At 63.5% G+C, this 27,569-nt stretch overlaps 3 protein-coding genes across 5 annotated transcripts in view; 2 read left to right on the top strand and 1 right to left on the bottom strand.

Annotated features, from left to right (window-relative positions):
- Positions 1-124: 124 nt before the first annotated feature.
- On the top strand, positions 125-20,693 carry LMNB2 (lamin B2). Its single transcript, XM_019433940.2, is given in 13 exon segments — positions 125-253; positions 255-437; positions 7,628-7,764; positions 12,364-12,520; positions 12,750-12,875; positions 14,839-15,009; positions 15,108-15,233; positions 15,548-15,768; positions 15,947-16,232; positions 16,327-16,434; positions 16,970-17,089; positions 17,351-17,464; positions 18,117-20,693. Coding segments are annotated over 13 exon segments (1,905 nt in total). The 5' UTR covers positions 125-139; the 3' UTR covers positions 18,159-20,693.
- Positions 20,694-20,871: 178 nt separating this feature from the next.
- TIMM13 (translocase of inner mitochondrial membrane 13) lies at positions 20,872-27,310 on the top strand. Of its 2 annotated transcripts, none has more exons than XM_019433942.2 (3): positions 20,872-21,222; positions 21,309-21,377; positions 25,084-27,310. In XM_019433942.2, exons 1-3 carry the CDS (start codon positions 21,103-21,105, stop codon positions 25,453-25,455), a joined length of 561 nt encoding a protein of 186 aa, XP_019289487.2. In that variant the 5' UTR covers positions 20,872-21,102; the 3' UTR covers positions 25,456-27,310. The 2 variants fall into 2 exon arrangements, with proteins under 2 accessions (XP_019289487.2, XP_019289488.1); XM_019433943.2 differs by lacking the exon at positions 25,084-27,310 and adding an exon at positions 21,530-22,954 and having other exon boundaries at positions 21,029-21,222.
- The window catches only part of TMPRSS9 (transmembrane serine protease 9), a 49,007-nt gene continuing 43,738 nt past the window's right edge, over positions 22,301-27,569 (bottom strand). The window contains exons 15-18 of one of the 2 annotated variants that reach the window (XM_053896854.1): positions 24,263-24,434; positions 23,325-23,590; positions 23,114-23,250; positions 22,301-22,639 (exon numbers count right to left, since the gene is read on the bottom strand). In XM_053896854.1, the coding sequence (XP_053752829.1) occupies positions 22,478-22,639; positions 23,114-23,250; positions 23,325-23,590; positions 24,263-24,434 (737 nt within the window). In that variant the 3' untranslated portion in view covers positions 22,301-22,477. Of the gene's footprint in view, positions 22,640-22,822; positions 23,251-23,324; positions 23,591-24,262; positions 24,435-27,569 lie in introns of those variants that run through there. The other variant, XM_053896853.1, reaches the window with a different exon arrangement.

Here is a 27,569-nt window from a genome sequence, read left to right as displayed (position 1 = left end):
AGCGAGAGGCGGGCCGGCCTAGCCCGCGCAGGAAACTACAGCTCCCGGCGTGCCCCGCGAAGCCCCGACGGACTACAAGTCCCAGGCTACTCCGCGGCGGCGGGCGCCGGGCGCCATCTTGGTCGGCGGCGCGGATTGAATGAGCCCGCCGAGCCGCGGCCGCCGTTCCGAGCCGCGCGGGCCCCGAGCCGTCGCCGCCGCCGCCGCCGCTGCCGCCGCCGCCGCCGCCGCCATGGGCACGCCGCTGCCCGGCCCGCGCGGGCGGACCCGCCACGCCGCTGTCGCCCACGCGCTTGTCGCGGCTGCAGGAGAAGGAGGAGCTGCGCGAGCTCAATGACCGCCTGGCGCACTACATCGACCGCGTCCGCGCGCTCGAGCTCGAGAACGACCGGCTCCTGCTCAAGATCTCCGAGAGGGAGGAGGTGACCACGCGCGAGGTGGGCGCGGAGCGGGGGGCCCCGGCCTCCGAGGGTTCCGGGGGGTTCCCCTGCGCGGGGAGTGACACTGGGCAGGCCCCGCCCACCGGGGGGGGGTTCCCCGGGGCTTCGGGGGGACCCCTAGGGTCGCACGCTGGGGTGGGCATCGGCCTCCGAGGGTACCTGGGGGGCTTTGGGGGATCCCCGCGAGTGAGGTTTGGAGGCCAGGTGGGCCCTGACCACCGAGGGGTCCTCAGGGGTTTCTCGGGGAACCTGTGAGCGAGGGGTGCACACTGGGGCAGGCCCCGCACACCGAGGGGGATTCTCGGGTTTTTCGGGGGGACCTGTGAGCAAGGGGTGCACACTGGGGCAGGCCCCGCCCACCGAGGGGGATCCTCAGATCTTTCGGGGGACCCGTGAGCAAGGCGTGCATCCTGGGACAGGCCCCGCCCACCGAGGGCTGCCAGGGAATTTTGGGGGGACCTGTGAGCGGGTGTTGCATACTGGGGCGGGCCCCGTCCGCCGAAGCGCCCGCAGGGGGTTTCGGGTGTCTCCTAAGTGAGGGGTGCAGTCTGGGGCAGACCGTGCTCTGAGGGACCCCTAGGGCATCTCGGGGTCCTCTGTACGACTGGTGGATATGGGACAGCCCCGAGCGCTGAGTGATCGGAGAAGATCTGGGGATCCCCTGACTGAGAGGGTGTGAGCCAGAGTAAGCCACGCCCCTAAGAGAGTTGTGGGGATGCGTTAGTCTGTTCTGGTGTCCTGGGAGAAAATTTGGTGGGGTTCTCTGGTCTCTGAGGAGACTGGGAGTTCAGGCTGTCCGATGGGGCCCTGAGGAGGGGTGGAGGGTCTCATGGGTGCGGGTGGGGTCCCTGGGGCGAGTCACGTGGTCTTTTCTCGGTAGAACTCTGCAGAAGTCCTGTGATGAGCTCTGGGGAGTTCAGGGACTGGGGAGGTGGTTAGGCTGTAGGCTTCGTCTCCTACCCGCACCTGGGGTGGGAGGGCGTCCTGGGGGGGGGGGGGTGGGAAATTTGAGAGGTCCTCAGTTGGGCCCTGGGGAGCCCTGTTTGCTGATGGGCTGGAGCCTGGTAGGCTCCACCCCTGAGTGGATGAGAGGGGATGGGGAGACAGCTGGCCTTGGGGACCCACTAGGAAGTTTTGGGTTCCAGGTGGGCCCCAGGGTTTCACAGACTGAGGGGCTGGGTAAACCCTCCCCCTAAGGGGATGTGAGAGCCAGATGTCTGGGGGTCCTGGGTGGGTTCTTGGTGGGGACTGCGGCTCCCACCCAACTATCCCCCAACCCTCATTGGCCCCAGGCTCTTTTCTTGTTTAGCTGGCCCCCTGAAACCCATGTAGGGGTCCTCTGAGTCTGGGTTGGGGTGACGGGGGTGCTCACCTTGCGGTCCCCCCTGAGGGCCGCTAGGAGAGCCACGTCCTGAAGCCACGGCATCCCTAGCCTGACAGTGGACCATGTGGCAGAGTTGGGGGAGGACAGCAGCTAGGGGGTCATTTCTGGGAGCCACTTACTTACCCTTCGTGTGACCCTGGGCAAGTCACTTACCCTCTCTGGGTCTCAGTTCCTCTTCTGTAAAGTGGAAATATCAATACCCACCTTTTGTGCCAGCTGGTGGGCCCTGGGAGTTGGTATTGGCTTCGTGGAATAAAGGGCAGGCGCTCAGGGGAAGTGCCCTGTGGCTTCGTTGCCCCTGTGTAATCGTGGCCTTAGTGGCTCAGAAAGCGGCTTGGGTGACGGGGAGGAAGAAGTGTCCTTGGCCGGGGGGGGGGGGGGGGGGGGTGTTGTGTATTGCTCGGAACTGGATTCAAACCCAGATCCAAACTGCTTTTAGTCTGTGTGACCAGGGGGCAGGTCATTTATGCCGCGGGGCTGGAATTGTCCGGTCCCAAGCGTGGCCACCTGCCTCAGCGGTGCTTGTGTCCTCAGGATGTAGACCTCCAGCTCCCACCTGCAGGTTGGTCAGGACGCCATGGGACCTGGCTTCTGGTCTTTCCCCTGGCCTCGGTTGTCCCACCGACAGACAGAGTAAATGGCGAACAGACCTCTGGGGGCCATGAGCCTGGTGGGCGGAGCAGAAGTGGGTGTTGTCCCTGGAGTGCACACAGGTGGGGCCAGGGAGCTGTATCCGGGCCCTGTCTGTCTGTCTGTCTGGGCAGTGGCGTTACTTACTTTTGAGGGGTGAGGCTTGCTCCTGGGAACAAGGGGAGTGGTGCTTCGGGCGATAGGCCTGCCCCACCGTGACCTTGAGGGCTGTGCACAGGCTCCAGGGGGTGAGGGGTGGGCTCCCAGGATAAATGGGGGATAAACGCCCCTCTTAACTGGGCAGTGGAGGGAGCTGGTGACCTGCGGAGGGATGGGGAAGGTGGTCACATGGGCCCTTCAGAGGGAGTGACCTGGAAATGGCCTCGGGCTACAGTGGGGCCCAGGCTTGACCTCCGAGTTGGGCAGAAGCAGAGGGGGCTGGAGAGGTGGCTCGGGTGGGAGGCCCATGGGCCAAGCAGCGTTTATTTTACCTGCGCGGAAGCTTCGCACCTGGATGGAGACTGCCCGACACAGAATGATGTCTGGGGACGCTAGTGGTCATCACGCTGGGGGTGCTCCTGGCATCGGGTGGCTGGGGAGAGGGGTGTGCTCAGCCCCCACAGTGCCCAGGATGGCCTTGCCCCAGAGGATGATCCCGCCCCAATGCCAAGAGGAGAAACCGCTTGAGGAACCCTTTGAAGATGCCTTTAAACTGTTCGGAGCGTGTCACACGCTTGTCATAAAATCCAGACAGTGGAAAACCACAGCTTCACCCCTTTTGAGTCCTGCCTGCAGGCTCGCTCTCACACGTGGGGTGGGCAGTGCACTGCTCAATAGCCATGTGCTCGGGTCACTAGAAGGTTTCTGGAAAGGCTGGGGCGGGCCGGATTCTGTTGGAGAGAGATCTGGGTGCGGGCGGGAGGGAAGGGGCCCCGGGAGGGAGGGGCAGTTCTCCAAGGAGCCTCCCCGTCGGGTGTTAGGTTCCTCCAGCCTTCAGTTTCTTTTCCCTTACCTGCCCAGGTGTCCTGTTCCTCCTGGGGGGGGGGGGGGGGCAGGACTCCCTCAGGTGGACCCAGGGAGCAGGGGCTGGGCAGGGCGAGCTGGGTGGGAGAGTAGCACTTGGGGCTGCCTGCATTAGGGGATTGTGGGACTGTGGTTCTCAGCCGGGAAGTCGTCCCCCAGAGACACAGGGACAGGAAAAGGCCACCTCGGGTTACGTGCGCCCCCCCCCCCCCCCCGCCCACACCCCCTCTCTGCCCAACACATGCGAGCACATTTGCTCACTCCTGGCACTTGCAGAATGCCATGAAAGACGGAACAATAGGCCCAGCCATCGGTCTCCGGTTGCTGTGCCCGCAGTGCCTCACAGGTGCAGGGAAGCAGGGCCTGCCCGGGGAGCACCTGTTAGTGGTCTGAGAAAAAGGAGTCTGCGCGCTTGTCCCCTACAAGAAGTTTCCAGGTTGCCCCGCTGCTGTGGAGCCGGGTCCGCGTTTTAGCTCTGTGGGCTGGAAGTCTCCGTCGGGGCTGCTCGACTCCGAGGCTGCAGTGGAGAGCTGCCCCAGACACCGTGTGAAGGAGCGGGCCAGGCCGCGTGCCATAAAGCCTCATTTGTACACGCTCAAATCAGAATTCCTGGAATTTCCCTCCCTGTGTCGCAAAATCTCTCTTTCTTTTCTTTTTTTTTTTTTTTCCCCCTCGGCCATTTAAAGATGCAAAAACTATTCGGGGCTTGCAGGCTGGACGAAGACAGGCGGCGTGGTGGAAATTGGCGCGTGGGCCCGAGTTTGCAGACCTGGCTGTAGATAAGTGCCTTGTCGAGACCAAAGGGACACCAGCCGCACGTGGACACACGCAGGGACCTGAGTCACTGCAAGAGCTTGGTGTTGTGCTTTTGTTTTTCTTTTTGTTTTGTTTTTTTTTTTAATTTTTTTTTTTAAACATTTATTTATTTTTGAGACCGAGAGAGACAGAGCATGAACAGGGGAGGGGCAGAGAGAGAGGGAGACACAGAATCTGAAACAGGCTCCAGGCTCTGAGCGGTCAGCACAGAGCCCGACGCGGGGCTCGAACTCACGGACCGTGAGATCATGACCTGAGCCGAAGTCGGACGCTTAACCGACCGAGCCACCCAGGCGCCCCATTTCTTTTTGTTTTTTTAAGTAATCTCTGTAACCGTGGGGCTCGAACTCACCACCCTGAGATCGAGAGCCGAGTGCTCTACTGACGAAGCCAGCCGGGCGCCCCAGAACTTGGTACTTTAAACAGGACACTTGAGGTGGTCGTGACGCTTCGGGCACAGAGTCCAGGGGGGTGCCAAAAATCTCAATCGTGAAGGCAAGCGATAGGGTATATTTTTACTGACTCAACCTGGTGTTTTAGGCCAGTTTTAGATGTACAGAAAAATGGCAAGGCTGGCGCGGGGTTCCCACAGAGCCCAGCCCCGTTCCCCTGCTGATTCCTCGCGTTAGTGTTTGTCACCGCGATGTCACCAGTATTGACGTCACGTCGACCTCGTTGACTAACACCCATACTCTATTTGTGGGTCCTCAGTTTCCGCTGACCCCTCTGCCCCAGGACCCCCCGGGGACCCCACATGGCATCCAGGCGTCCTGTCTCCTCGGGCCCCTCTGGACTGAGACGGTTTCTGAGACTTCCCTCGTGTGCATGCCCTGGGCCGCCGTGAGGAGTGCCGGGCAGGAATTCGTAAGACGTCTGTCTAGTGGGGTTTGCCTCCTGTTTCCTCGTGGTCAGGCTGGGGCAGTGCGACAAGTAATATTTTCATGGACTCTTTAAAAAACTAAAACGTGTAGGACGCCTGGCTGGCTCACTCGGTGGAGCACGTGTCTCCTGATCTTGGAGTCGTGAGTTCGAGCCCCACGTTGGGGGTAGAGTTTACTCCAAAAAAAATTTTTTTTTAACTAGTACAAAAATCTCGCTGTGAATGAAATATCGAAAACTTAAATACGGTGTCATAGTCGCTGGCTTCTCCTGCCCTGTGCCCTGACCAGGCTCTGTACTGAGGTCGCCTTAGTGACCGTCGTGTTGGTCACTGTTCGTCCCAGGACCCACTGCCTGGTGAGGGGAGGGTGTGAGGGGAAGGGCCCCAGGCTGGGGCAGCAGGGGTATGCCCTGAGGGTGCCCCTCCCTCCGGCTCAGGAGAGTTCTAGAAGGTGAGCTGGCAGGAGACGAGCAGAGACACACACGTAAACCCAGATGCCCATCTACCTGTGGAGAGAGGAGCCGGTCACTTTGTGAACTGAGGTTTATTCCAGAAGCCGGTTCCCAGAGTTGGAGACGTCGGGTGTGGCCAGAGGTGACCACCTTTGTGGGAGGGAGGGCCCTTGCTGCCGGGGGTGCAGGAGGGAGAAGCTGGCTTTGTCTCCACTCCCCCTATCGTGTGTCCTGACCTTGGAGTTGCGCCCGGCAGACCGGCCCTGCCCCTGGCAGGTCAGGAGACCACAGCTCGCCGCTCCCTGTCTGGGAAGTGGGCCTGGGAGCTGCCGGATTGAGGCACAGGGTGCCCGGGCCAGTGGGGGTGGTGCGTGGGGTCTCAGACTGGATGTAAGAACCCCAGCTCTTGGGGCGCCTGGCTGGCTCCGTCGGTGGAGCATACAACTCTTGGTCTCCAGGTTGTGCGTTCCAGCCCCATGTTGGGCGTAGAGATTACTTAAATAAAACTTGAAAAAAACTTAAAAAAGACAAACAAACCATCTTTTCTGAAAAGCGGCACCTCCTGGGGGCTCCTTGGCCTCTGGCGAGCCGGGGAGGGTCATGACCCTAGCACATGGCAGGTTCCACGGCCCCTCTGCTCAGGGGCCTTTCCTGTGGACGGGTGGGGTCCCAGCCGCGCCCCGGACACACACCTGCGCAGCCACCTTCTAGCTCCACAGCGATGGCTGTGCTTGTCGTCCTGCGGCCCCGTCTTCAGCCGCTTTACTGAGCTGGAATTCCCGTCTCCCACGGCTCACCCAGTCACACTCTACACCTCCGTGCTTTTTTTTTTTTTTTTAATTTTTTTTTTCAACGTTTTTTATTTATTTTTGGGACAGAGAGAGACAGAGCACGAATGGGGGAGGGGCAGAGAGAGAGGGAGACACAGAATTGGAAACAGGCTCCAGGCTCCGAGCCATCAGCCCAGAGCCTGACGCGGGGCTCGAACTCACGGACCGCGAGATCGTGACCTGGCTGAAGTCGGACGCTTAACCGACTGCGCCACCCAGGCGCCCCTACACCTCCGTGCTTTTAGCACTTTCAGAGTGGTGCAGCCTTCACCTCCGTCCAATTCCAGAACATTCCATCTCCCCAGAGGGAACCCCATCACCCCCAGCCCCCAGCTCCTAGCCCCCACGGGCCTCCCTCCTGTCCGTGGAGGAGTCCGTTCTGGACGTTTCACACATGCGGACTCACACCCCGTGTGGCCTCTCGTGTCCGGTTCCCTCCCTGAGCGTCGTGTGTTCGGGGTCCATCCGCAGGGCCGCGGGGGTGGGCGCCTCGCTCCTGCTGGCGGCCGAGTGAGTGGGTGGGATGCTGTGTGTGTTCGTCCACGGATGGCCCTGTGGGCCGTGTCCGCTCTGTGGCTATTGTGAATCGTGCTGCTGTGAACACGCACCCGGGTTTGTGTAGACGCGTGTGTTACTGCTTCTGGGCAGACAGATACTCAGCCGTGGGATTGGCGGGTTACAGGTGAGTCTGCTAACCCGTCCGAGGGGCGCCCCGCGGTCTTCTGCAGCGGCTGCCCGACTTTCCATTCCCCCTGCCGTGCATGGAGGGCCCCATTTCTCTGTGTTGCCAGCATTTGTTGTCCTTTGTCTTTTCGACTCCAGCCGTCCTAGAGGGTGGAGGGGATACCTCACTGTCCTGTTGGGTTCCAGATATCCGTGAACACATGTGCGTGGTCCTGGGCACGTAGACATGGGGGAGGCTGGGGGCAAGAAGGCCATGAGAAGTGAGCCGTGTGCCCAGCTGGTGGGTGACCTGGGCAGGGGACGGGCCACAAGGGCGGGTGGGACCGGCTGGGGCGGCCCCGGGCTAGCGGGGCCGAACTGGGTGCGGAAGCCTCCGCTGTCCCTACGAGCTCCGTCTGGCCCGGGGGTGGGGGGGGGTGGGGGGGTGGGGAGCCTGCGCGGTGGGGAAGAGGCTTCTCTTTGACCTGGGCCTTGCCGAACCCCCTCAGGTGAGCGGCCTCAAGACGCTGTACGAGTCGGAGCTGGCCGACGCCCGCAGGGTGCTGGACGAGACGGCCCGAGAGCGGGCCCGGCTGCAGATCGAGCTGGGGAAGGTGAAGGCCGAGCTGGAAGAGACCAACAAAAGGTAGGTGTGTGGCTGGCATTTGCCACCCTCGTTCTGGGCTGCGTCCCCGGGACCGAGCTCTGTGGCCTCGGCCTCCCGACGCCCCTTCCCAGCATCACGCAGCCCAGGGGAGATTCCTTTTTTTTTTTTCTTTTCAGAAGTTTATTTACTTTGAGAGGGTGGGAGGAGCAGAGAGAAGGGGAGAGAGAGAATCCCAGACAGGCTCCGCACTGTCAGCACAGAGCTCGATGCAGGGCTCGATCTCACCGACTGTGAGATCATGATCTGAGCGACGGCAAGAGTCGGACGCCCATCCGACTGAGCCCCCCAGGCGCCCCTTCCCCAGGCAGATTTCAAACCCGAGCAGCTCTCCTGAAGCGGAGTCTGTAGGGAGCTGTCAGCACGGGGCCCCTGTGCTCCCAGGGGGGAAGGACGGGCCAGAGCCCAGCCTCCCTTCTCCGCCCTGGACTTGGGAACCACTGTTGTGTCACGGGTCCCCAGGGACCTTGCCGCCCACCTCACGTGTGCGCAGCGGCCCTCGTCCTCCACGGCACCTGTCGGGTGCGCGCCCCGGGAAACCGCGGTCCGCTTCCGTCCCCCCACTGGAGCACCTTAGCCACCGTACGGGCAGCGTGGGGGTAGGCAGCCTTCAGGCTGTGGGCTTTTCTCTTCAAAAGCACACACTCTGGCCACTTTTGAGTGAAAGGGCCGCACGGGAAACGAGCAGAACCAAGTCGTGCGGGTGTGGACAGCAGCAGGACGGAGTACTTGATCGGGGACACCGTGCGCCACAGCAGGCAGTCAGATGTGACCCGCTGTAAGCCTCACACCCGCCAGGGCCCGACCGTCACGGTCTCCAGTCCGGACGGGCAGACTGTGGCAGGGGCCGGGCTTATCCAGGGTCCCTCGGCTTGGTGGTCACCGGGACCGAGGCCCGGTGCCTGTGTCCCTGCCCACAGCCCCAGCCGCCACCCGAGTCACCGTTGCATTTGCGGGAATTTTTCCTTCCTATTTTTTAAATAGAGTTTTGGGGGTTTTTTTAAGGCAGTTTTACGTTTATAGGAAAATGAGTGGATGGTACAGAGTTTCCAAAATCCCCCCTCCGGTTTCCCCGTTATAAACACCTTTTTCACTTTACATTAATGAGCGTGCTAGGCTGTTGTAACGGACGAGGCAACACCAATACGTTATCGTTAACTGAAGCCCGCAGCTGACCTTAGGGCTCACTCTCGCGGGGGTTCCCCCGTGAGTTTGCAGACACGCATCGTGAGAACGTATCCGCCCCTATACCATCGTAGTCCCACTGGCCCTCAAAGTCTCGTGCTCTATCCGTCCCTCCCTCCCTTTCTCCCTCCCTCCTCCCTTCACTGCCTCCATGGTTCTGCCTTTTCCAGAATGTCCTAGACTCGGAACCACACTGTGCGCGTGGCCCCCTCAGCCTGGCTTCTGTCGCTGAGTGATGGGCACCTGTGGTTCCTCGGTGGACTAGATCCGCTGGAGCAGAACAGAGAGCCCAGACACGGGCCCACGCTGCGCGGTCACCCGGTCTTTGGCCAAGGAACAAAGGCAAGTCCTGCTTTTGTAAAAGGCCACGTAGACTGTGTAGGGCATCCGTTTGGTCGGTTTTTTTCATTAAAAAGTGATCTTGGAGAAGACTGAGGGGATTCCAGAGTCAGCACCACCCGGACCCCAGCCTCTCTCTCTCTCTCGTGTCGGTGCGGAGTCCGGAACTCTCCAGACGCTCCTTGTCTGGGCCAGAAGTCTTGGTTTTTTTCCCCACTGTCGGTCACAGATGCTCGCTGTCAAGAAAGTGGAAAATGCAAGATAGTTTGAAGAGAAGCAGCACACGTGGCCCCAGAGTTGCCTCAGTGGGCCTGCCACGTTTCTGTCCCACGGGTCTTTTCTGTGTGGCTGCAGGCACCTCCACGAACTGGCGACACCTGAGGGCAATGGGGGGGGGGGCGTCCCTCGCGGACGTCCCCCGAGTCATGAGATGCCCCTGTGCCGGGGCTCTGTCCTGGCTGCCGGGATGTCCCCACGTCTGGGCTGCTTCACCAGTGGTGCCGGGGCTGTGCACTGCCAGCCCCATTGTTCTGTGACCGCCTCCGCGGGTGACAGCTGCGGGGTGGGGGGTGGGGGCAGATAGGACAAGAAGAATGGCGAACGCTGCTAAGTGTCTGGGCCGGAACTTGCCCGTAAGGCCCCTACTCCAGAAGGAAGCCTTCCTGTGCTCGCGGGCCCGTGGACGCCTCTTTGGCCCCTGACCTCCGGGGCTTCGCGCAGTCGCCTCACTTCCTCTCGTCCGCGCAGGAGCCCTTCCAGACCGGGGCGGCCATTTAGCTCTGGTGTCTTTCTCCTCCCGAACCACTTGTCACCACAGCCCCGTGAGGACGGGAATGTGGGCAGCGTGTGGAGGAGCCACATTCTCCCACTTAACCTCCCAGGACTTCCTGTCAGGCAGGTGAGCGATCTGCCTTAGCGCCTCGAAGCTGGTGAGACGCGGCCAGTGAGACGAAAGCCAGTATAAGCCCCAGTGCCCCCGCTTTCTGGACCGTTCTGTGTAGTTGTGCAGGGTACCGAGCACTAGATAAAGTTGTTCAGAAGTTTTCCGTGTTACCTGACGCCTCTGTCCCAGTCCCCCTGGCTTCGTTGCCGATTTCAAACTGGCCGGGCACACCTCACCCCAGGGCCTTTGCACTTCTGCTTCCTCTGCCTGAACGCTCTTCTCCTGGAAATAACAGATCTGGCTCCTCCCACTGCTGCCCTCATGCAGGTCTGTTTCCCGGGCCGCCCCCCTCCCCTCCCCCCGGCACGGCTGGCGGGACTTAAAAGTACAATTCCCACCTCGCTCTGCTCGCCCCGCTCGCCCCGCATCTCCCCTCCCTGCTTCATCTGCCCTTCTGATGCAGACTTACGTCTGGCAGGCAGCGTGTTTCCCTCTTGTCTCTACCCACGAGAAAGTTCTGCACCGTGGGAGCAAGGGTGTTCCCAGATGGATCTCTGGCAGGAGGGTGTCCTCCACAAAGCGGGCTGTCAGTAATGGTTGTGAAATGAGTGACTTGTTTCCCCGCCAAACTCCTGCAAAACCGCTCTAGGGGCTCAGGGTTTGCAGCCCCTGGAGAGCCAGGACTGTGTGGCTGTGGGGACCCTGAGACCCCCCCCCCCATGGAGAATGGCCATATGATGCCCGGGCAGAGCTCCACGTTCGTGGGGCTGCTCTTGGGGACGCGGGCAGCTTGGTGGCCAAAGTCTCTGGTCTTTATGCCACCCCACCTCACGTGAGCTGAAGCAGGGTCCCCTGTGCTTCTCCCTGGGGGGGAATGGCGGGGATGCCGCCCAGCCCCCACCGTGTCCCATGTGAGCAGTGCTGCTCGATGGGGATGGCTCCCTCGATTCCTTGGTGGGGAGGTGGGCATGTGTTCAACTCCAAGGTTGAGAATTCCTTTGAGAATCAAGGGCCAGGGCCCACACTAGTAATAGCTGTGCCTTAAAGAATCTGTTTGTCGTCTTCAATATCGGGAAAGTGGTCTCCTAGGATACCAGGTGAACCTGCTTCAAATAACTTAAGTTTGCAAGTGAGATGGACTTTTCAATGGCTGGGATTGTAATTTTATAATGTTTATTTATTTTTTTTTTTATTTTTTTTAAAAAATTTTTTTTTTCAACGTTTTTATTTATTTTTGGGACAGAGAGAGACAGAGCATGAACGGGGGAGGGGCAGAGCGAGAGGGAGACACAGAATCAGAAACAGGCTCCGAGCCATCAGCCCAGAGCCTGACGCGGGGCTCGAACTCACGGACCGCGAGATCATGACCTGGCTGAAGTCGGACGCTTAACCGACTGCGCCACCCAGGCGCCCCTATAATGTTTATTTTTGAGAGAGAGAGGCAGACTGCGAGTGGGGGAGGGGCAGAGAGAGGGAGAGACAGACTCCCAAGCAGGCTCCAGGCTCCGAGCCATCAGCACAGGGCCCGACGCGGGGCTCGAACTCACCAACCGTGAGATCATGACCTGAGCCGAAGTCGGATGCTTACCGACTGAGCCACCCAGGCACCCCAATATATACAACTTTAATAAATTTAAACTATACATTAACCTTTTAAAAAATTTATTTTTATTTTTAAGCTTATCTATTTTGAGAGAGAGAGCATATGCAGAGAGAGAGAAAGGGAGAGAGAATCCTAAGCAGGCTCCGAGCTGTCAGCACAGAGCCCAACGCATGGCTTGAACCCACAAATCACGAGATTAGGACCTGAGCAGAAATCAAGATTCGGATGCTTAACCGACTGAGCCACCCAGGCGCCCCAGTATATGTTAACTTTTTAATACATTGTTCTCCCCTCTACGAGCCGTCCAGTGTCCAGAAATCACCAAAAAATGACATTAAAGCTCTTCCCTTGGGGTTTTTGGAGCGTGTGTGTGTGGGGGGGGGGGGCCAGTGGGGCCCTGCTGGCCTGGCTCAGGGCAGGTTTGTGCCGAGAGCCAGGGTGGGTCTGGCCTGCTTGGGCCCAGGTGACCTTGTCCCGGGGCTCCCTGGGCTGCCGGGGGGGCTCCCTGTAGCCGCACCACAGCTGCCCTCCTGCTCTGTGCTCTTGGCTGAGTCCCGCTCTTGCCTTTCAGCTCCAAGAAGAGGGAGGGCGAGCTCACGGTGGCCCAGGGCCGTGTGAAGGATCTGGAGTCCCTGTTCCACCGGAGCGAGGCGGAGCTGGCCGCCGCCCTCAGCGACAAGCGGGGCCTTGAGAGCAACGTGGCGGAGCTGCGGGCCCAGCTGGCGAAGGCGGGTTGCCGGGGGGCCCTGGTCTGGGGGAGGCCCGGTGCCAGTGGGCATGTGCGTGTGCTGCGGGGCCAGGCGCTGGCTTTCCTGTCGGGTGTGAGCGGCTTTCCCACCTGGCGACGCCCCGTCAGAGTGTGTGTGTGTGTGTGTGTTTCAGGGGGATCCCCCGTGCCCCGAGAAGCTGCGTGGTGCGGCAGATGGTCATGTTGGCTTGCTGTCCTGTGTCCCCCAGGCGGAGGACGGTCACGCGGTGGCCAAAAAGCAGCTGGAGAAGGAGACGCTGATGCGCGTGGACCTGGAGAACCGCTGCCAGAGCCTGCAGGAGGAACTCGACTTCCGGAAGAACGTCTTTGAGGAGGTGCGGCCCGGCCGGCCCGCTAGGGCCCTGCGGCAGCCTGAGGACAGGGGCCTCAGCCCGGCACAAGTCTGGGGGGCGGGGCGGGACCCGGGGAGGGTCCTTCTGCCTCTCTCAGCCTGGGGGACCCCGGGCACCTCTCCATCTGTGCCTTTCTTCACGCGGCCTCTCTGCCTCTCACCCAGACACTTGTCACTGGGTCTAGGGCCCACCCAGATAATCCAGAATGGTCTGATTTTGAGGCTCTTAATCGCATCTGCTAAGCCCCCCTTTCCAGGTAAGGTCACGCTCCCAGGTTCTAGGGATTAGGATGTGGACTCCTCTTTTGGACTTGGGGCTCCACCATTCAATCCACAGCAGACCCTCCCCATGGAAGGGAAGGAAGGGGGGGCCCATCTGCTTCCCTTGCTTCCTGGGTCTCTCCCTCCCCCTTTAAACCTGGGCCTGCCTGGGAGTGAATGAGCGCTCCTGGCGGTTAGAGCAGGGGTTTCTGTGTCCCCCCCTCCCCCCCCCCCCGTGGCCCCTCCCAGCTCGTCCTCACAAAGCCCATTGTCCTGTCACAGCCCAGAGTGGAACCCTGGGGCCCTCGCTGCTGCCCTCACTGCCTGGGTGAGCTGCTCGAGGGAAGGATGTCCATGGTCCCGAGGAGTGGTTTCCCACTCCAGCCGCACCCCGTGAGAGCCAGGGCCGCCAGGGCACTTGGGGAGCAGCCCGAGAGGGAACCCCTGAAGGCATCCGCCAGAACACTGGAGCCTTCGAGGGGATCCGTAAGGGACCCTGAACTTGTGAGGGGCCCCTCGGCACCAGTGAAGGATCCCGGGTCTGCCAGGGGAGCCGGAAGGGCACCCCAGAAGGGCTCCTGGAGGGGTGTCCTGAGGCAGGCATCCGTGAGGGGCGCCGTGACGGTGGGTGTGCTGTTCGTGGGTTCGTTGTAAACAGGATTGGCTTCCTTGAGAAACATTCCTATTGTTCTTACAAGCGATGGCACAGTGTGATAAGTGACAGCTCTCTGTGCTGGGGGGAGCTCCCGGGAGGAAAGGCTGTCCCCTTTCCTGGAGCCGGAGGCTGGCGAACAGCTCCTTCTGCCTGCCCTTGACCCCACCGTGTGTCTGGGGCAGCTGTGCTCTGGGGCCCCTGCCTTCCTCAGGCGTTGCCGTGTGTCCTCTGCTGTCCCGAGGTCCGGGTCTCTATCTCAGACCCCAGGTACCTGAGACGACCCGTCAGGAATTCTTTTAACAACAGCTTTACTGAAATGCTCCCGGGGTGCCTGGGTGGCTCCGTCAGTGGTTTAGTGTCCGACTCTTGATTGAGCCCCTGGGTCCGGCTCCTTGCTGGGCCTGGAGCCTGGAAGCTGCTTGAGAGTCTCTCTCTCTCTGCCCCTCCCCCACTCAGGCAGCACGAGTGCGCGTTCACGGGCGCGCGCTCTCTCTCTCTCTCTCAAAGAAAAAAGGAAAGGAGCATTCCCATACCCTAAAACTTTTAAAGTATACAATTTACCGGGTTTTGTATTTAACTCCAGAACATTCCATCAGCCCAAAAAGGAAGCCCCATCCCTATCAGCAGTCACCCCCCCTCCCTCCCAGCCCCCCAGCCCCCCCGCGAGCCCCCTTCCTGTCCGCGGACGAGCCTGTTCTGGACGTTTCACACCCGTGGACTCCCGCCCCGCGTGGCCTCTCGTGTCTGGTTCCCTCTCCGAGCGTCGTGTGTTCAGGGGTCCGTCCGTGGGGCGGCGGGGGGTGGTGGACACGCGTTATTTACCTGCTAGTCAGCTGGAGGACACTTGGGCTGGGTCTCCTCTGCGCAGTGTGAGCAAGCAACCGGGAGATCCGCCCCCCCCCGGTGGTCCGCTGTGCAGTTTTGAGCCCTCGCTCGGCCTTGGCTCTCGGGCGGGGGACGCCGCTGACCGGGAGGCCAGGGGTGCCCGGGCCGCGGGCCCGCCGCAGCGGTGACGCTCGCTGTGCGGCAGGAGGTGCGGGAGACGCGGCGGCGGCACGAGCGCCGCCTGGTGGAGGTGGACAGCAGCCGGCAGCAGGAGTACGACTTCAAGATGGCCCAGGCGCTGGAGGAGCTGCGCGGCCAGCACGACGAGCAAGTGCGGCTGTACAAGCTGGAGCTGGAGCAGACCTACCAGGCCAAGGTGCCCGCGGCGGTGGCGGCGGTGGGGGCCGGGGGGGGGGGGGGGCCGCGCCCGCCGCCAGCCGCCAGCCGCTCACCTGCCGGTCCGTGTCCCTTCAGCTGGACAGCGCCAAGCTGAGCTCTGACCAGAACGATAAGGCCGCCAGCGCCGCGCGGGAGGAGCTGAAGGAAGCGCGCATGCGGGTCGAGTCCCTCAGCTACCAGCTGTCCGGCCTCCAGAAGCAGGTGACTCCCGGGGCCTGTCTACCTCTGACCCCCGCCGCTGCTGCGGGACCCGCGCTTCTGGCTTCGGGTGTAGATGCAGTGGCGGGTCACGGGCGCTGGTGATGCAGGCAGCGCTCCTTCCGGCCTGGCCTGGCCGAGGGGGCTGTCGGGCCCGCCGGCCACCGGAGCTCCTGGGGCTGGGTGTCTGTGCCCGGCCCGCCCCAGGAGCCTGGCCGCGTGTGCGGGAGGACGGGAAGAGAGGCGCGCAGCCGGGAGGGCTTCTCCCCGTGACCTGCAGAGGCCGCCCTGACCTGGCCGCCCCGACTCCTCCCCAGGCCAGTGCCGCGGAGGACCGGATTCGCGAGCTGGAGGAGACCATGGCCGGGGAGCGGGACAAGTTCCGCAAGATGCTGGATGCCAAGGAACAGGAGATGACAGAGATGCGCGACGTGATGCAGCAGCAGCTGGCCGAGTACCAGGAGCTGCTCGATGTCAAGCTGGCCCTGGACATGGAGATCAGCGCCTACCGCAAGCTCCTGGAGGGCGAGGAGGAGAGGTGGGGGGGCGGGCGAGGGGGCGGGGCGAGGCAGGCTGTTGGGGCCGGGGGGCGGGGCTCCGGGGGGGAGGGGAGAGGCGGAGCCGCAGGGGCAGGGGCGAGGAGGACGGGGAGGCCGAGCGGGGAGGCCGAGCGGGTCTGGTCCCTTGGGAGCCCTAGTCGGCCCTCCGTCCCCCAGGCTGAAGCTGACCCCCAGCCCGTCGTCGCGGATCACTGTGTCGCGGGCCACGTCGAGCAGCAGCGGCAGCAGCGTGGCGGCGGCCGGGCGCACGGGCCGCGGCAAGCGGAAGCGGCTGGAGGCGGAGGAGTCGCCGGGCTCGAGCGGCATCGGCTCCGGCGGCGGCGGCGGCGGCGGCGGCAGCGGCTTCCACCTGGCGCAGCAGGCGTCGGCCACGGGCGGCGTGGGCATCGAGGAGGTCGACCTGGAGGGCAGGTTTGTGCAGCTGAGGAACAGCTCGGACAAGGTGAGAGGCCCGCGTCCCTGGGGGCGGGGCCCCGTGGGGTTTCCCCCCCCCTCCGAGCCGTGCGTCACGTCAGGCCGCGTGTCCCCTTTGCCAGGACCAGTCTCTGGGTAACTGGAGGATCAAGAGGCAGGTCCTGGAGGGGGAGGAGATTGCCTACAAGTTTACGCCCAAGTACGTGCTGCGCGCCGGCCAGACCGTCACGGTAGGTGGCTGCGGAAGGGCAGGTGGGCCGGCAGGGGGGTTGCGGAGGGGGGCAGGGGGTGGCAGTGGCAGCTAGCCAGGTGACCAATGTGACCGGGGGCCGGGATGGGGCAGGAAAGGGGGTGGGGTGGGGTGGGGGGCGGTGGTTGAGTGACTTTGCCCTGAGAACGGCTGTTGCTTGTCACGGGTCACCCGTGTGCCACTGCTGTGCCAGCGGACCCTCCCTGGAGCCCTGTAGCACCTTGGTGACACGTCAGGGTCCCGTGGCAGAGAAGGATCCGGGTTGTCTGGGCTGGCGGGCGGGCATTGGCCGAGATGTTAACAGTGACGGGTGTGGACCCCTGGAGCCGACGGGCTTCTGATCCCAGCACGGCCATCGTTCACTGAGATGAGAGCCGTCGGCCACCGTGAACCTCAGTGTCGTGGCAACGGACATCCCTCGGCAGACCCAGGGGGCGGTGATAGGGAACCGGCGGCTGGCACAGAGTACTGGGACCAGAGCCAACATTGATGGGGAGGCCCCCTGTGTCCCCCAGGTGTGGGCAGCTGGTGCGGGAGTGGCCCACAGTCCCCCCTCGACACTTGTGTGGAGGAGCCAGAACAGCTGGAGCACAGGCGACAGCTTCCGGACCGTCCTGGTCAACGCGGACGGGGAGGTGGGTGCCCTGGGCCCGTGGGGGCCGTCTTCTGTCCTGGCCTCGGGGTTCCTCCTGGAGGCTCCCTGACCGCACCGCAGGCCGCTGTGGGAGCCCTGGGGTGGAGCTTCGGCCACAGGGCCAGCAGGGCGATCCTGGGTTTGGGGTGCTGTCCTGCGGCGCGCCGAGGCCTAGCCGGAGCACTCTCGCCTGACGGCCGACCTGTGGGCCGGGCCCTGGGCGCCCGAGGGGTCAAGTGTCCACGGCTGTTCTCTCGCCCAGGAGGTGGCCATGAGAACCGTGAAGCAGTCCTCAGTGGTGCGGGAGACGGAGAACGGGGAGGAGGGAGAAGAGGAGGGAGCCGAGTTCGGCGAGGAGGATCTTTTCCATCAACAGGTAGAAGTCCCCAAGGTGGCATGCGTGGCCGCCACGTCCCCGGGGCCGTGCTGCCCCGCGGGCTGCTGCGTCTGCGCTAAGGTTCTTGGCACAGTCTGGGCCTCACCCCCTGGAGGGCCCCACAGCCTGTGGCCAGAGATGTGCCATGGTGGGGCTGGGGGTGGGGGGCGACATCCCAGCCTGCTGGCTCTTGCCCATCGTGAGGGCCTCAGGGTTCCGGCCCGGGGGCCCCCCAGGAGTGCGGTGTTGGCCCCCGAGCGCCGCCAGGCGGCACCGGTGTAACCCCGCGGGTCCTCAGCGAATGGGCTCTGTGCCACTGCTCCGGCAGCCTGGGACAGCGGGGCCTAGATGATGGTTTGGGGGGAAGGGCTCCTGGAGGGCCCTGGGGCCTTGCCGCAGCAGCTCTAAGTCCTAAGACTGGGGTCTCACATTTCGGTTGTGTTGTGTAGCTCAGAAAGGAGACGTGGAAGGTTCTGGAACGGGGACAGTTGAGGCTGAAGCTGCTGGCCCTGTCTTCTCGCTGGGAGCTAGTGCTCTGGGCTGGCGCGGGCCCTGGTCCAGCCCCTGTCTGGCAGGGGTGGGGGGCCACCGGCTACCTGCCTAGCCAGGCGGGCACGCTCCAGCCTCTTACGCTGCTGGCCTTTCTTTCCAGGGGGACCCAAGGACCACCTCGCGAGGCTGCCGCGTCATGTGAACGGAACTCGCCTCATCGCGTCTTTACCCAGAGCCACTGAAAACTATTTTTATATCATTGGCCGTCTTTAGTCCTTGATACGTTTCTAGAGAATTTTTAAGCAAACTGCCAGGACGTGGGGGCGGGTCTCTGCCATCTCTGCTGTCGGTGGGCTTCCTCGGACCCTCCCTTCATCGCCACTGTCTGGACCTGGTTTTTTTTTTTGGTGCCGCATTTCACCATTTGGCTGAGTTCGAGGAGGCCGAGGAACCTGATAGCTGCCGGGGGCGGGGTTTGGAGGCTGGAGGGCCTGGCGGGGGTGCAGGGGCCCGACTCTCTCCCTGCCTCTGTCTCTCCCTCGGACAGAGCGGGGCTGGCCTCTCCTCTCGGGACCAACCCGTGGGCCTTAAGTGGGCGGAGAGCAAAAATGCCCGGGAGTTTCGTTGTTGGTTGAGCTCTTTAAAAACCAAATCCGGGGCCCAGGCTGTGACCTGGCGGGGGGCCAGCGCCCCCCCCTGTGGAATTTTGGCGGCTGGGCCGGAGACCAGAGCGTTGGGAGCTGGTGGTGTGGACGAGGCTCTGCTCTGACTCCGCTGGAGCGTGTGTGCGGCTGCAGGCCGGGTGTCTATGCACGTGCCGGGGGCTCTGCGGTGAGCCCCCCTCCCTTCCTGGCTGTCGGGCCCTGGGGTTCTGGAGCTTTCTGTGCTTGAGTTCTTCGGCTTGCGGGACCAGTGGGACAGGAGACCCGGAAACCTAGGGGACAGGGACAGCTCCGTTTGGAGACTTGTCACCAGGTGAATGGCAAGGGCACAGGCGGGATAGCCTCACCGGCGAGTGTCCACGTGTGACAGCTGCTTCCCGGGCCTCTGAGAGGAGAGCCGCCTCGGGGGGAGCCCCCGCCCCCTTCTCCAACTCTGTGCCTTGTGCACGGGGCTGAGTGCGGGTCCCCACCGGCTCCTGTGTGCTCGCGTGTCCCGCTGTCCCGGCTTCTGTGGGCGACTTCCTTCTCTGACGGCCGTGCCGGTGCCGGCCGATTCCTGCAGGGCGGCTCCCGGTCACCTCGCCCGGCCCCCCCTCTGCACTCGCTGACCGTTCATACCCCCTCCCACATAGATACACAGAAGTTATTTTTTTAATGGATATTTATTTTTTTACATTGGTCAGTGCTCAGATTGCCGGATCCCACTTCAGGGCTCGAGCCAGGGTCACTGGGACAGTCCCCCGAGGGGGTGGAGTTGCGGGGGGGGGGGGGTGGCCAGCTCGGTGGACGCTGAGGCCGCAGACGACAAATTCCTTCAGAAAGCGCAGCTCAAAGTCTTAAAGACGAAATACTGAGCCATGGAGGCACGCTGCCCCCAAAAGGTAGCACGTTTACCAAGCTGGCCCCTCCCGCTCGCCCCAGGCAGGGAGCCCCGGCATGCGGTCCCTGCGGTCCCCACCGGTCTCCCTTTCCTTGGAAACTGCCTGTGGCCGGAGTGTTAGAGGCTTGTAGGCTAGTGAACAGTCTGCTGCATCTAGGGTCGGCTTTAGGTCAGGTACTTTGCGTGGCCACCAGAGTCCCCGGGATGTGAACTTGTTTTTTCTCGTGAAGGGAAATGTCTCACCGCTACCCCTCCCCCGTTTCTGGTGGGTCCTGGGGGGGGGGGGGGGCGGGGAGGGCTCGCCTGCCACGATGATGCACCAGCCTCCGCCCCACGCGTGACCTTCCCCAGGAGTGCTTCCGGGCCCCCGAGGCCTTAAGGTGGTGCCCCCACACCCGCATCACAGGAACTGCGTGCGCAGTGAGGGTCTGGAGCTCAGACGCAGAGGCATCGGGCGGGTCGTGGTGGGGGTCTCCAAAGTCTGCACTGGTCTCAGCCACATCTTGCGATGTATGGGGGGGGGGGGGGGGGAGGGGAGAGGCGACTGTGGGCAGGGAGTGGGCCCCATCGTTCCCATGGGCCCAGATGCCTCATGGCATCCTTTTCGGTTCCGGGCAGGGCCTCCAGGTGCACGGGTAGGGCTTGCTCCTGGCAGGTGACATTTGTCCTTTCCAGGCCCGCTTCCAGCCTTTCCCCCCAACCCGTGGTGGCCTGGCGGAGGTCCCGAGTGGAGGGGTGAAAGGGCCCGGGCGCCGTGGTGTCCTTGTCTGGTGGGGGGAAGGTAAACTAGGGACCCTTGGTGACTACGGGAGGATGGTGGCCGTTGGTAAGGGAGTATTTGGAAATCCAGAACGGAATCCAACGTTCAGATGTCAGCGCGGGCCTGGGAAACAGCCTGCAGTTGTCAAACATTCTTAGCTTTAAGCCGCTTTAAGCGATGCGGGAACGATTCCTTTGTCCGAGCCCCACTCGCTAACCGGGCGCCCGGGCCAGCGGCACCCCCGCCGGGGTCTCGCCCCGTGGCCCGCGCCCCGACGGATCATCAGCACAACCTGCCGTGGGGCCGGCTGGGCGGACGGCTTCTAAGGACTTGCATGCCAAACGTGTGGTCTTTTTCTTTCCCCAATGATTTGTAATATGCATTTTATGACCGGAAACTTTTTGTACGACACTCCAATAAACGTTTTGATTTTAAGTTCTGCCCCCGAGTCTACTCTGACGCGGCTGCCCCCGACTGGGGACGGAGGGGGGCATACGAGACCGCGGGACACTCCCTGGCAGCGACCCGCGTCGGGGTGCCCGAGCTTCAGCGGCCGGGCTGCGCCTTCGGTCACGCGACACGCCCGACGCTCTGTGCACATGCGCCGCGGGATCCGCAGGACGAGCCGGGGACGTTTTCTGCAGGCCCGGGGCCTCGAAACCAAAAGCTGCCGGCGCAGAAGGTGACTCCTATCCGCGCATGCGCAAAGGTGGAAGCACAGCTTTGTGGGGGTCGTAGTCCGACAAGCCCGGACTCCATTTCCCGTGGTGCCCTGGGGGGGGCAACTTCCGGCGCGGGTACGGGTCGGCGCACGCGGTCTCGGTTCGGTTGACTTTGCGGAGCCATGGAGGGTGGCTTCGGCTCGGACTTCGGGAGCTCCGGCGGCGGCAAACTGGACCCGGGGCTCATCATGGAGCAGGTGAAGGTGCAGATCGCCGTGGCTAACGCGCAGGAGCTGCTGCAGGTCCGGGGTCGGGCCGGGGCGGGCGCCGAGGGCAGTGGGGCCCACCGGGCGCGGGTGTCGCGGCTGAGTTCGCGTTGTCCCCACAGAGGATGACGGACAAGTGCTTCCGGAAGTGCATCGGGAAGCCGGGGGGCTCCCTGGACAATTCGGAGCAGGTGAGGCGCGTGGGGCCGCGTGGAGGCAAGTACGCGTGCGCGGATCAACGGGCGTCGCGGTGGGACGAGTGCGCGTGCGCGGCCCGCTGCCTGGGGGTGGGGCGCCGGTCCGGCCGCTGCTGAGCCGAGCCGCGCCCCCTTCCCGCCCGCAGAAGTGTATCGCCATGTGCATGGACCGCTACATGGACGCCTGGAACACCGTGTCCCGCGCCTACAACTCGCGGCTACAGCGGGAGCGAGCCAACATGTGACCCGCCCCCCCGCGCCGCGTCCGGCCCCGCGGGCTCCCGGCAGGCCCCCACCCCAGTCCCCTTTTCCGTTTCCATAAAGGCCCTTTGTGAAGCGGGGGCCCGCCTGTGCATCCTGCCTGCCCGTGGTTCCTGAGGACGAGACCGGTGCCGCCACACTGGGGTCGTCGCTCCCTCGGGTCGTGGGGGGCCCTGGGACTTCCCAGATTGCAGGCGGCGCGGCCCCTGCGGGGTCCAGGCTCACCGTGCACCTGGGGCTGAGAATCCGCCCTGGGACCTGGGGGCATAGTCAGGCCCCACCTGGCTGTGGCCACCTGAAGGTGGGGGCCAACAAGGGAGGTGCGGAGAGCACCCGATCGGTGTTCCCTGGAGGGGGTCTCTGCGGGAGGTGGCCCGGCGTGTTCCCGGGTCCCCTGACCGGCCTGCGCCTCTTTACCCTCTGTGCCCCTGGTTTCCAATGACCATGACCGGCGAGGAGCCGGTTGCTCACGCGAAAGGCAGCTTGGAGAGGAGGCTTGGCCAGACCCCCCGCCCCAGCTCCGGCGCCAAAGACAGAGGGTAGTCCTGCCCCGGCGAGGCCTTGCTGCCCCTTCCCCGCACCTCCCATATCTGGGCCCCCGGTGAGCAGCAGCCGAACGGTCCCTGCTGTGATACGGAGGTGCTGAGCCAGCAGGCTAGGGACAAGGGGCTGTTTATTGGATCCAAATAAGCAGCAAACGTGCACCCGGTTACCCGCAGCCCCCTAGCCCCCCGCCCGCCCGCCCCCTAGACTCTCCTCCTCGGGCAGAGGGGCCAGCCGGTTCCTGCCGCCGTCACCTCGCGTCCCGGGCGTGTGCAGCCACGTGCTGGCGGTCACTCCTGGATGTTCTGCCCGATCCAGCCTCTGACGGCAGCCACCCGAGTATAGACCCCTGGGAAGTGGGGCCGCCCGCAGCCGTACCCCCAGCTGGTGACCCCAGTTAGCACCCACCGGCCAGAGGGCTCCCTGCAGGCCAGGGGTCCCCCGGCGTCGCCCTGAGGGGAGGAAAGGAAAGGCCTTAAGAGCAGGCCACTACCTCCCCCATAGCATCCCTTGGGCCCGGGTCCTCTTCCTCGTGAGCTTCTTTTCTGGGAAAGGGGTTCTAGGTTAGGATGACCCGTTCAGTTCATGCAGACATTCATGGACACTCGGTATTTCCCCCGGGCTGAATGGGGGCCTCACGCGGCAGTCACTGCCCAGCCCACGTCCCCATCCCGCCGGTGCCGGCGCGGGGAGGGGGGCGGGGCATGCCGAGGCGCCGAAACCGGCTCATAATGGATGCCCAATAAACGGTGGTCGAGTGAAAGTTCCTCCAGGGTCAGAAAAGGTGCCCTGCTTGGTGGACTTGAGAGGGCGGCGCCGGAGGGTCTTGCAGCGGTGACGACTTCGCCCCGCCACGCCCCCCTTGCCCTCTGCGTGTGGGACCTGGGTCCCGAGAAGCGCCCGCTTCCGCTGCAGAGTGCGCTCACCGAACAGCTGTCCACGCCGCCCTGCGGGAAGCCGGCGCACAGCATGCGACTGCTGATCTGCACCGGGTAGAAGCGGCGGCACGTCTGCTCGCTGAGGAGGCGCACGGCCGCCTTCTGCAGCTGCCGCGCCATCGAGCCTGCGGGGGGAACGGGAGCCGTGGGCCGAGGGCCCTCTCGCCGCGGCGGGGGGAGGGGGGGCAGCCGAGCCTACCTCCCTCGCGCACCGAGCCCCAGCCGGTGATGACGCAGCGCGCGCCGTCGGGGGGCCGCGGCGTGGGCTCGGGCAGGCAGATGGGCCGCACCAGGCGGCCGCGGCGCACGGGCCCCGCCAGCTCGAGCAGCGCCACGTCGTAGTCGAGCGTGTAGAGGTTGTAGAAGGGGTGTTTGTAGATGCGCGCCACCCGCTCCAGCTGCCCCTCGGCGCCGCTCAGGAACGGCGTGCCCAGGAAGGCCGCCCACTGCTTGGGGTCCCCGTAGCTGCGGGGCGCGCGGGGACAGGCGTCGGCCCGAATCCCCGCGCCCCGGGCGCGCGCCCCCCCCCCATCTGGAAATGGGGCTGTTGTCGCTTCCCCCTAGGACGGCGGGGAGGGTGCGGGGGTCCCGTGCCTGGAGTGAGTGCTACCGCGCACGGAGGTGACACCACAAGCGTATCCGTTCCCGTCAAGTATTAGGGCTCTGGCCCTGGGAGGCGCGCTGCGCGTTTCCCTGGAGGACAGGGCCCCTAGCCTGGTCCGCCGTATGAGCGCCCTACCGGGAAGGGGACTCACCACTGGGTGGCCTTTGGGTCTGGTGCCAAGTGCCAGAGGGGCGGGCCAAGGTGGGAGGGAGTGTTCCATCGTTCCCCAGAGCCTTCCGCCCCGCCCCCCCTTCCCCCCCCTCCCCGCCGCCGCAGACCTGGCCCCCTGGTGCCGGGAGAGGCCATGGCCAGGGTTCGGGGTGGGGGGTGGGGGGGCTGCGGGGCTGGACGGGACCGCGGTGCCACACGGCCAGGGGAGGGGCTGTATAGAGTAGGGGCCGGTCTGGGGCGGTGGGTGCCAGTGGCTGGGGAGGGCATGTGGGGCCGAAACGTGGACAGGCGACACGGTGAGTTTTCAGACAAGGCGCTCCAGTGAAGCGCACAGGCCAGGGGCGTTGGGGCGGCCGACTCACACATCAAAGCAGTGCGCCGCCGACAGCAGCCACCTCTCGGCCACCAGGACGGCCCCGCAGCGGTGCTCCCTGCGCCGCAGCCACAGGCTCACCTGCCACGGCCACTCCCCGCGGGCCGCGGCACTGCCGCCCACGATCCTGGTCATCGCTGCCGCCGGTGCCAGGCCACAGTCTGCGGGGGAGTCGGGTGACAGATCGGCGGGCGAGCGCATCCCCGCCTGCGCGCAGGGTAGGAGGAGCCCACACTAGGTTGGGGGACCTGCCTCGGGAAACCTCCGCGGTCAGGAACACTGGGCCTGGTGGTTGGGGCTGCAAATGAGGCTTCTCTGAGCTCTTCTCAAATAGTATTTGAAATGCATTTTAGGTTTGCCTCCTTCGTGGCTGAGGGCCAGCCCAGCAACTCTGCTCACCTCCCTCTCCTCACCAGGCGTCTCCCACTGCCCTAGTAGCCAAGTTCCTTGCTGCCCCGGGGCCTTTGCACACCCTAGGCTGCTGCCCAATAGGCCCCTTCCCTGTCCCAACAGCTCCTGCACTGCCCTGGATGCCCTCTCTGGGCATCTCCCCTTACTGGGGTCCTGTGTGACTCAGTATCCTTCCCTGGACACTTCCTCCAGGCTGTGACATGTATCACTCCCCCTCCCCCAGCACAAGATGCCCTCTCAGAACACTACTGCAGACAGAACAAACTGGTGGTTGTAAGGGGTGCTGCAGGAACCCTTACCACCCATAGGGGCACTCAGGGACCCCCCCATCATTCCCACAAGGAATTTCCCGCCTCCGGAACAGTCCTCCTTCCCCAGCCCGCCTTTCCTGCCCTTCAGCCTCCTGTCCCAACCTCAGCTGGAAGGGGAGAACGGAGGGATGGGGGGCCACCTGCCCGGTTCCCTCTCAGCCCCACCCCCAACACGCCAACACCATGGGGATCTTGCCCAAGACCAGGAGGCCTGGGGAATCTGATGGAAACAGCTCCTCTCCTGGAAGTGCCCCCCCACGCTGAACCCACGCTGAACAACGCGAGAATGTGTGCCATTCCAGGGGGCTTCCTCACCTCCGCTGGAGGCCAAGTTAAGAACTTGGCTGTAACTATTAGAACAGTAAAAATCGCCAGGGCGGGAGGCCAGACCCAGATCAAGCCGGCTGCAGAGAAGTGTTTCTGCCAAGAACAAGCAGCGGCAGCTGTGAAGTGTCCCTGAGTGTCCCTGCTGGAAGCTTCCCCGCACCCAGACCAGCAGAAACTGCCGTCAGGAACCAGAGCCACGTGAACAGAAGACCCCCTTTGGCCTGGGACCTTGGTCTCCTTTGCAGTCCAGGCGCATAACTTCTCAGCGGGTTCCGGACTGGATGCTCCGCATCCATCTTTTGTGTTGCCAGGGAAACAGGACCTGGGTCCCCCTGAAAGGGTCTAGACGACCCTTGCCCGGACCCCTGGCATGTGGCCGACTGGGCCCGCAGCCAACAGAGACTGCTTCTTTTCGATGCCCTCCACCCCCTCTGTGCCCCCAGACCCTTCCTTGGTCTGGGAGCCGTGCGATGGTTCTGAAGGTGTGCGGGCTGCCTCGCTGCAGCGAGCCCCTAAACCTGGCTTTGTGGGCACAGGTCTGTGCCTGAGCGACCCAGGCTCATCGGGCCACGTGTGCACACGTCCACACGTGTGCGAGGGAAAGGGAAGAGAATAGGGAAGAGAAGGCGGCACATCCTTAAAGACAGTGACCATGAGCGCTTTCCCCCAGCTCCTGTGTCCTGGGGTTAGACCAGACGCACACACCCCTGAACGGGACAGTGGGGATCCAGGGGGCCCAGGGAGGGACCCTGACGCAGGAGGGAAGCAGGGAAACCCCCCTGGGTCGCAGTCTCTCTAGGGGAGTCGGTGAGGATGCTGGAGATGGGGACTTGGAACAGCCGGGAATTCTGGGAAACTCCCCAGGAGGAAGGAAAGCGGATGCAGCCAGCAGAGGCCCGCAGCCCCACGCGCTGAACCCCTGGGACCCCCAGAAGCGTGCTCGGTCCCTCCCTGCCGACCTGCTCCCGCCTGAATGAAGCCAGGCCGCCGTCCCTCAGCATCTGGACACGAGCACAACGTTCATGTCTGCTGGGGGCAGGCGGGGGCGGCGTGCCCAGGGCCCTCCCCCATCCCCCCACCCCGCCTGCACCCTAATTGGTAGGGCCCCTCCTCTGTGGCAGCACTTCCTCTCTGAGTTTTGCCACCTACCACTGGGTCCCTTGAAACTGACACGGTGGGGGGGGGGGTTGGCAGGGCAGGAGTGGGATGGTTGCTAAGACAGGGGTCCCCCCAGCACACCCCGCGCCCCACAGAAGCCAGGCCTTGTCCTGCCCTTGGTTCCCCACGACGCTGCAGCCAGTAGGAAGCTGGCCGCTCTTGATGGCGTTTTACTCCGGACCTGCCAATACGCGTTCGTACCTTCTGATCACTGTTTCATAAAAAACGCTTTAGTCACGCACGAAGGATGTCAAAGGCACGTTCTCCGTCAGTATCTCTCTGGGCCCGTTCTGCCAAGATGGGCTGAGCTAATTTAGCCAGGCGCCCCTGAGCGGGGCCTGTGGGGTCAGCTGGGGCCTGCACAGTCCCCTTTTCCCTCCTGCCTGCCAGGGACCGTGTGTGTGCGTCGCCAACGTCTGGTTCCCTGCCGCGCCGCATGGCATCGCACGGCAGGCTCGGCCCGGGGCGGCCCGGAGGAGGGTTTCAAGCATGGACGACGGGTGCCTGGACGTCCGTGATGACCCTCCCGCCGGGCACTTCCCCACATGCCCTGGTGCCTCAGAAAAGTCTGCGTTTTGTAACAGGAGCAGACAGCGGCGCCTGGGTGGCCGTCAATTGAGCGTCCGCCTCTTGGCTTCAGCCCAAGTCGTGGTCTCAGGGTTGTGGGATCGAGCCTCATGTTGGGCACAGCGCACAGCCTGCTTGGGATTCTCTCTCTGTCCCTCTCCTTTTGCCCCTCCCCCACCCTTGCACACTCTCTCAAAATAAATAATAAATAAGCATTAAAAAAATAAAGGAGTGCCCGGGTGGCTCAGTTGGTTGAGCGGCCAGCTTTGGCTCAGGTCATGATTTCATGGTTCATGAGTTCAAGCCCCGTGTCAGGCTCTGTGCTGACAGCTCAGAGCCTGGAGCCTGTTTCGGATTCTGTGTCTCCCTCTCTCTCTGCCCCGCTCTCTGTCTCAAAAATAAACAGTAAAAAATTTTTTTAATAAAAAATAGGGGCACCTGGGTGGCTCAGTAGGTTAAGCATCTGGCTTCAGCCAGGGTCATGGTCTTGTGGTTTGTGGGTTCAAGGCCGACATCAAGTTT

Source organism: Panthera pardus, unplaced genomic scaffold, assembly GCF_024362965.1.
Source record: "Panthera pardus isolate Hobbes unplaced genomic scaffold, ASM2436296v1 HiC_scaffold_8, whole genome shotgun sequence".
Taxonomy (NCBI): Eukaryota; Metazoa; Chordata; class Mammalia; order Carnivora; family Felidae; genus Panthera; species Panthera pardus.
Note: the sequence above shows the minus strand (reverse complement) of the source record. Positions and strands in the feature narration are given on the sequence as shown.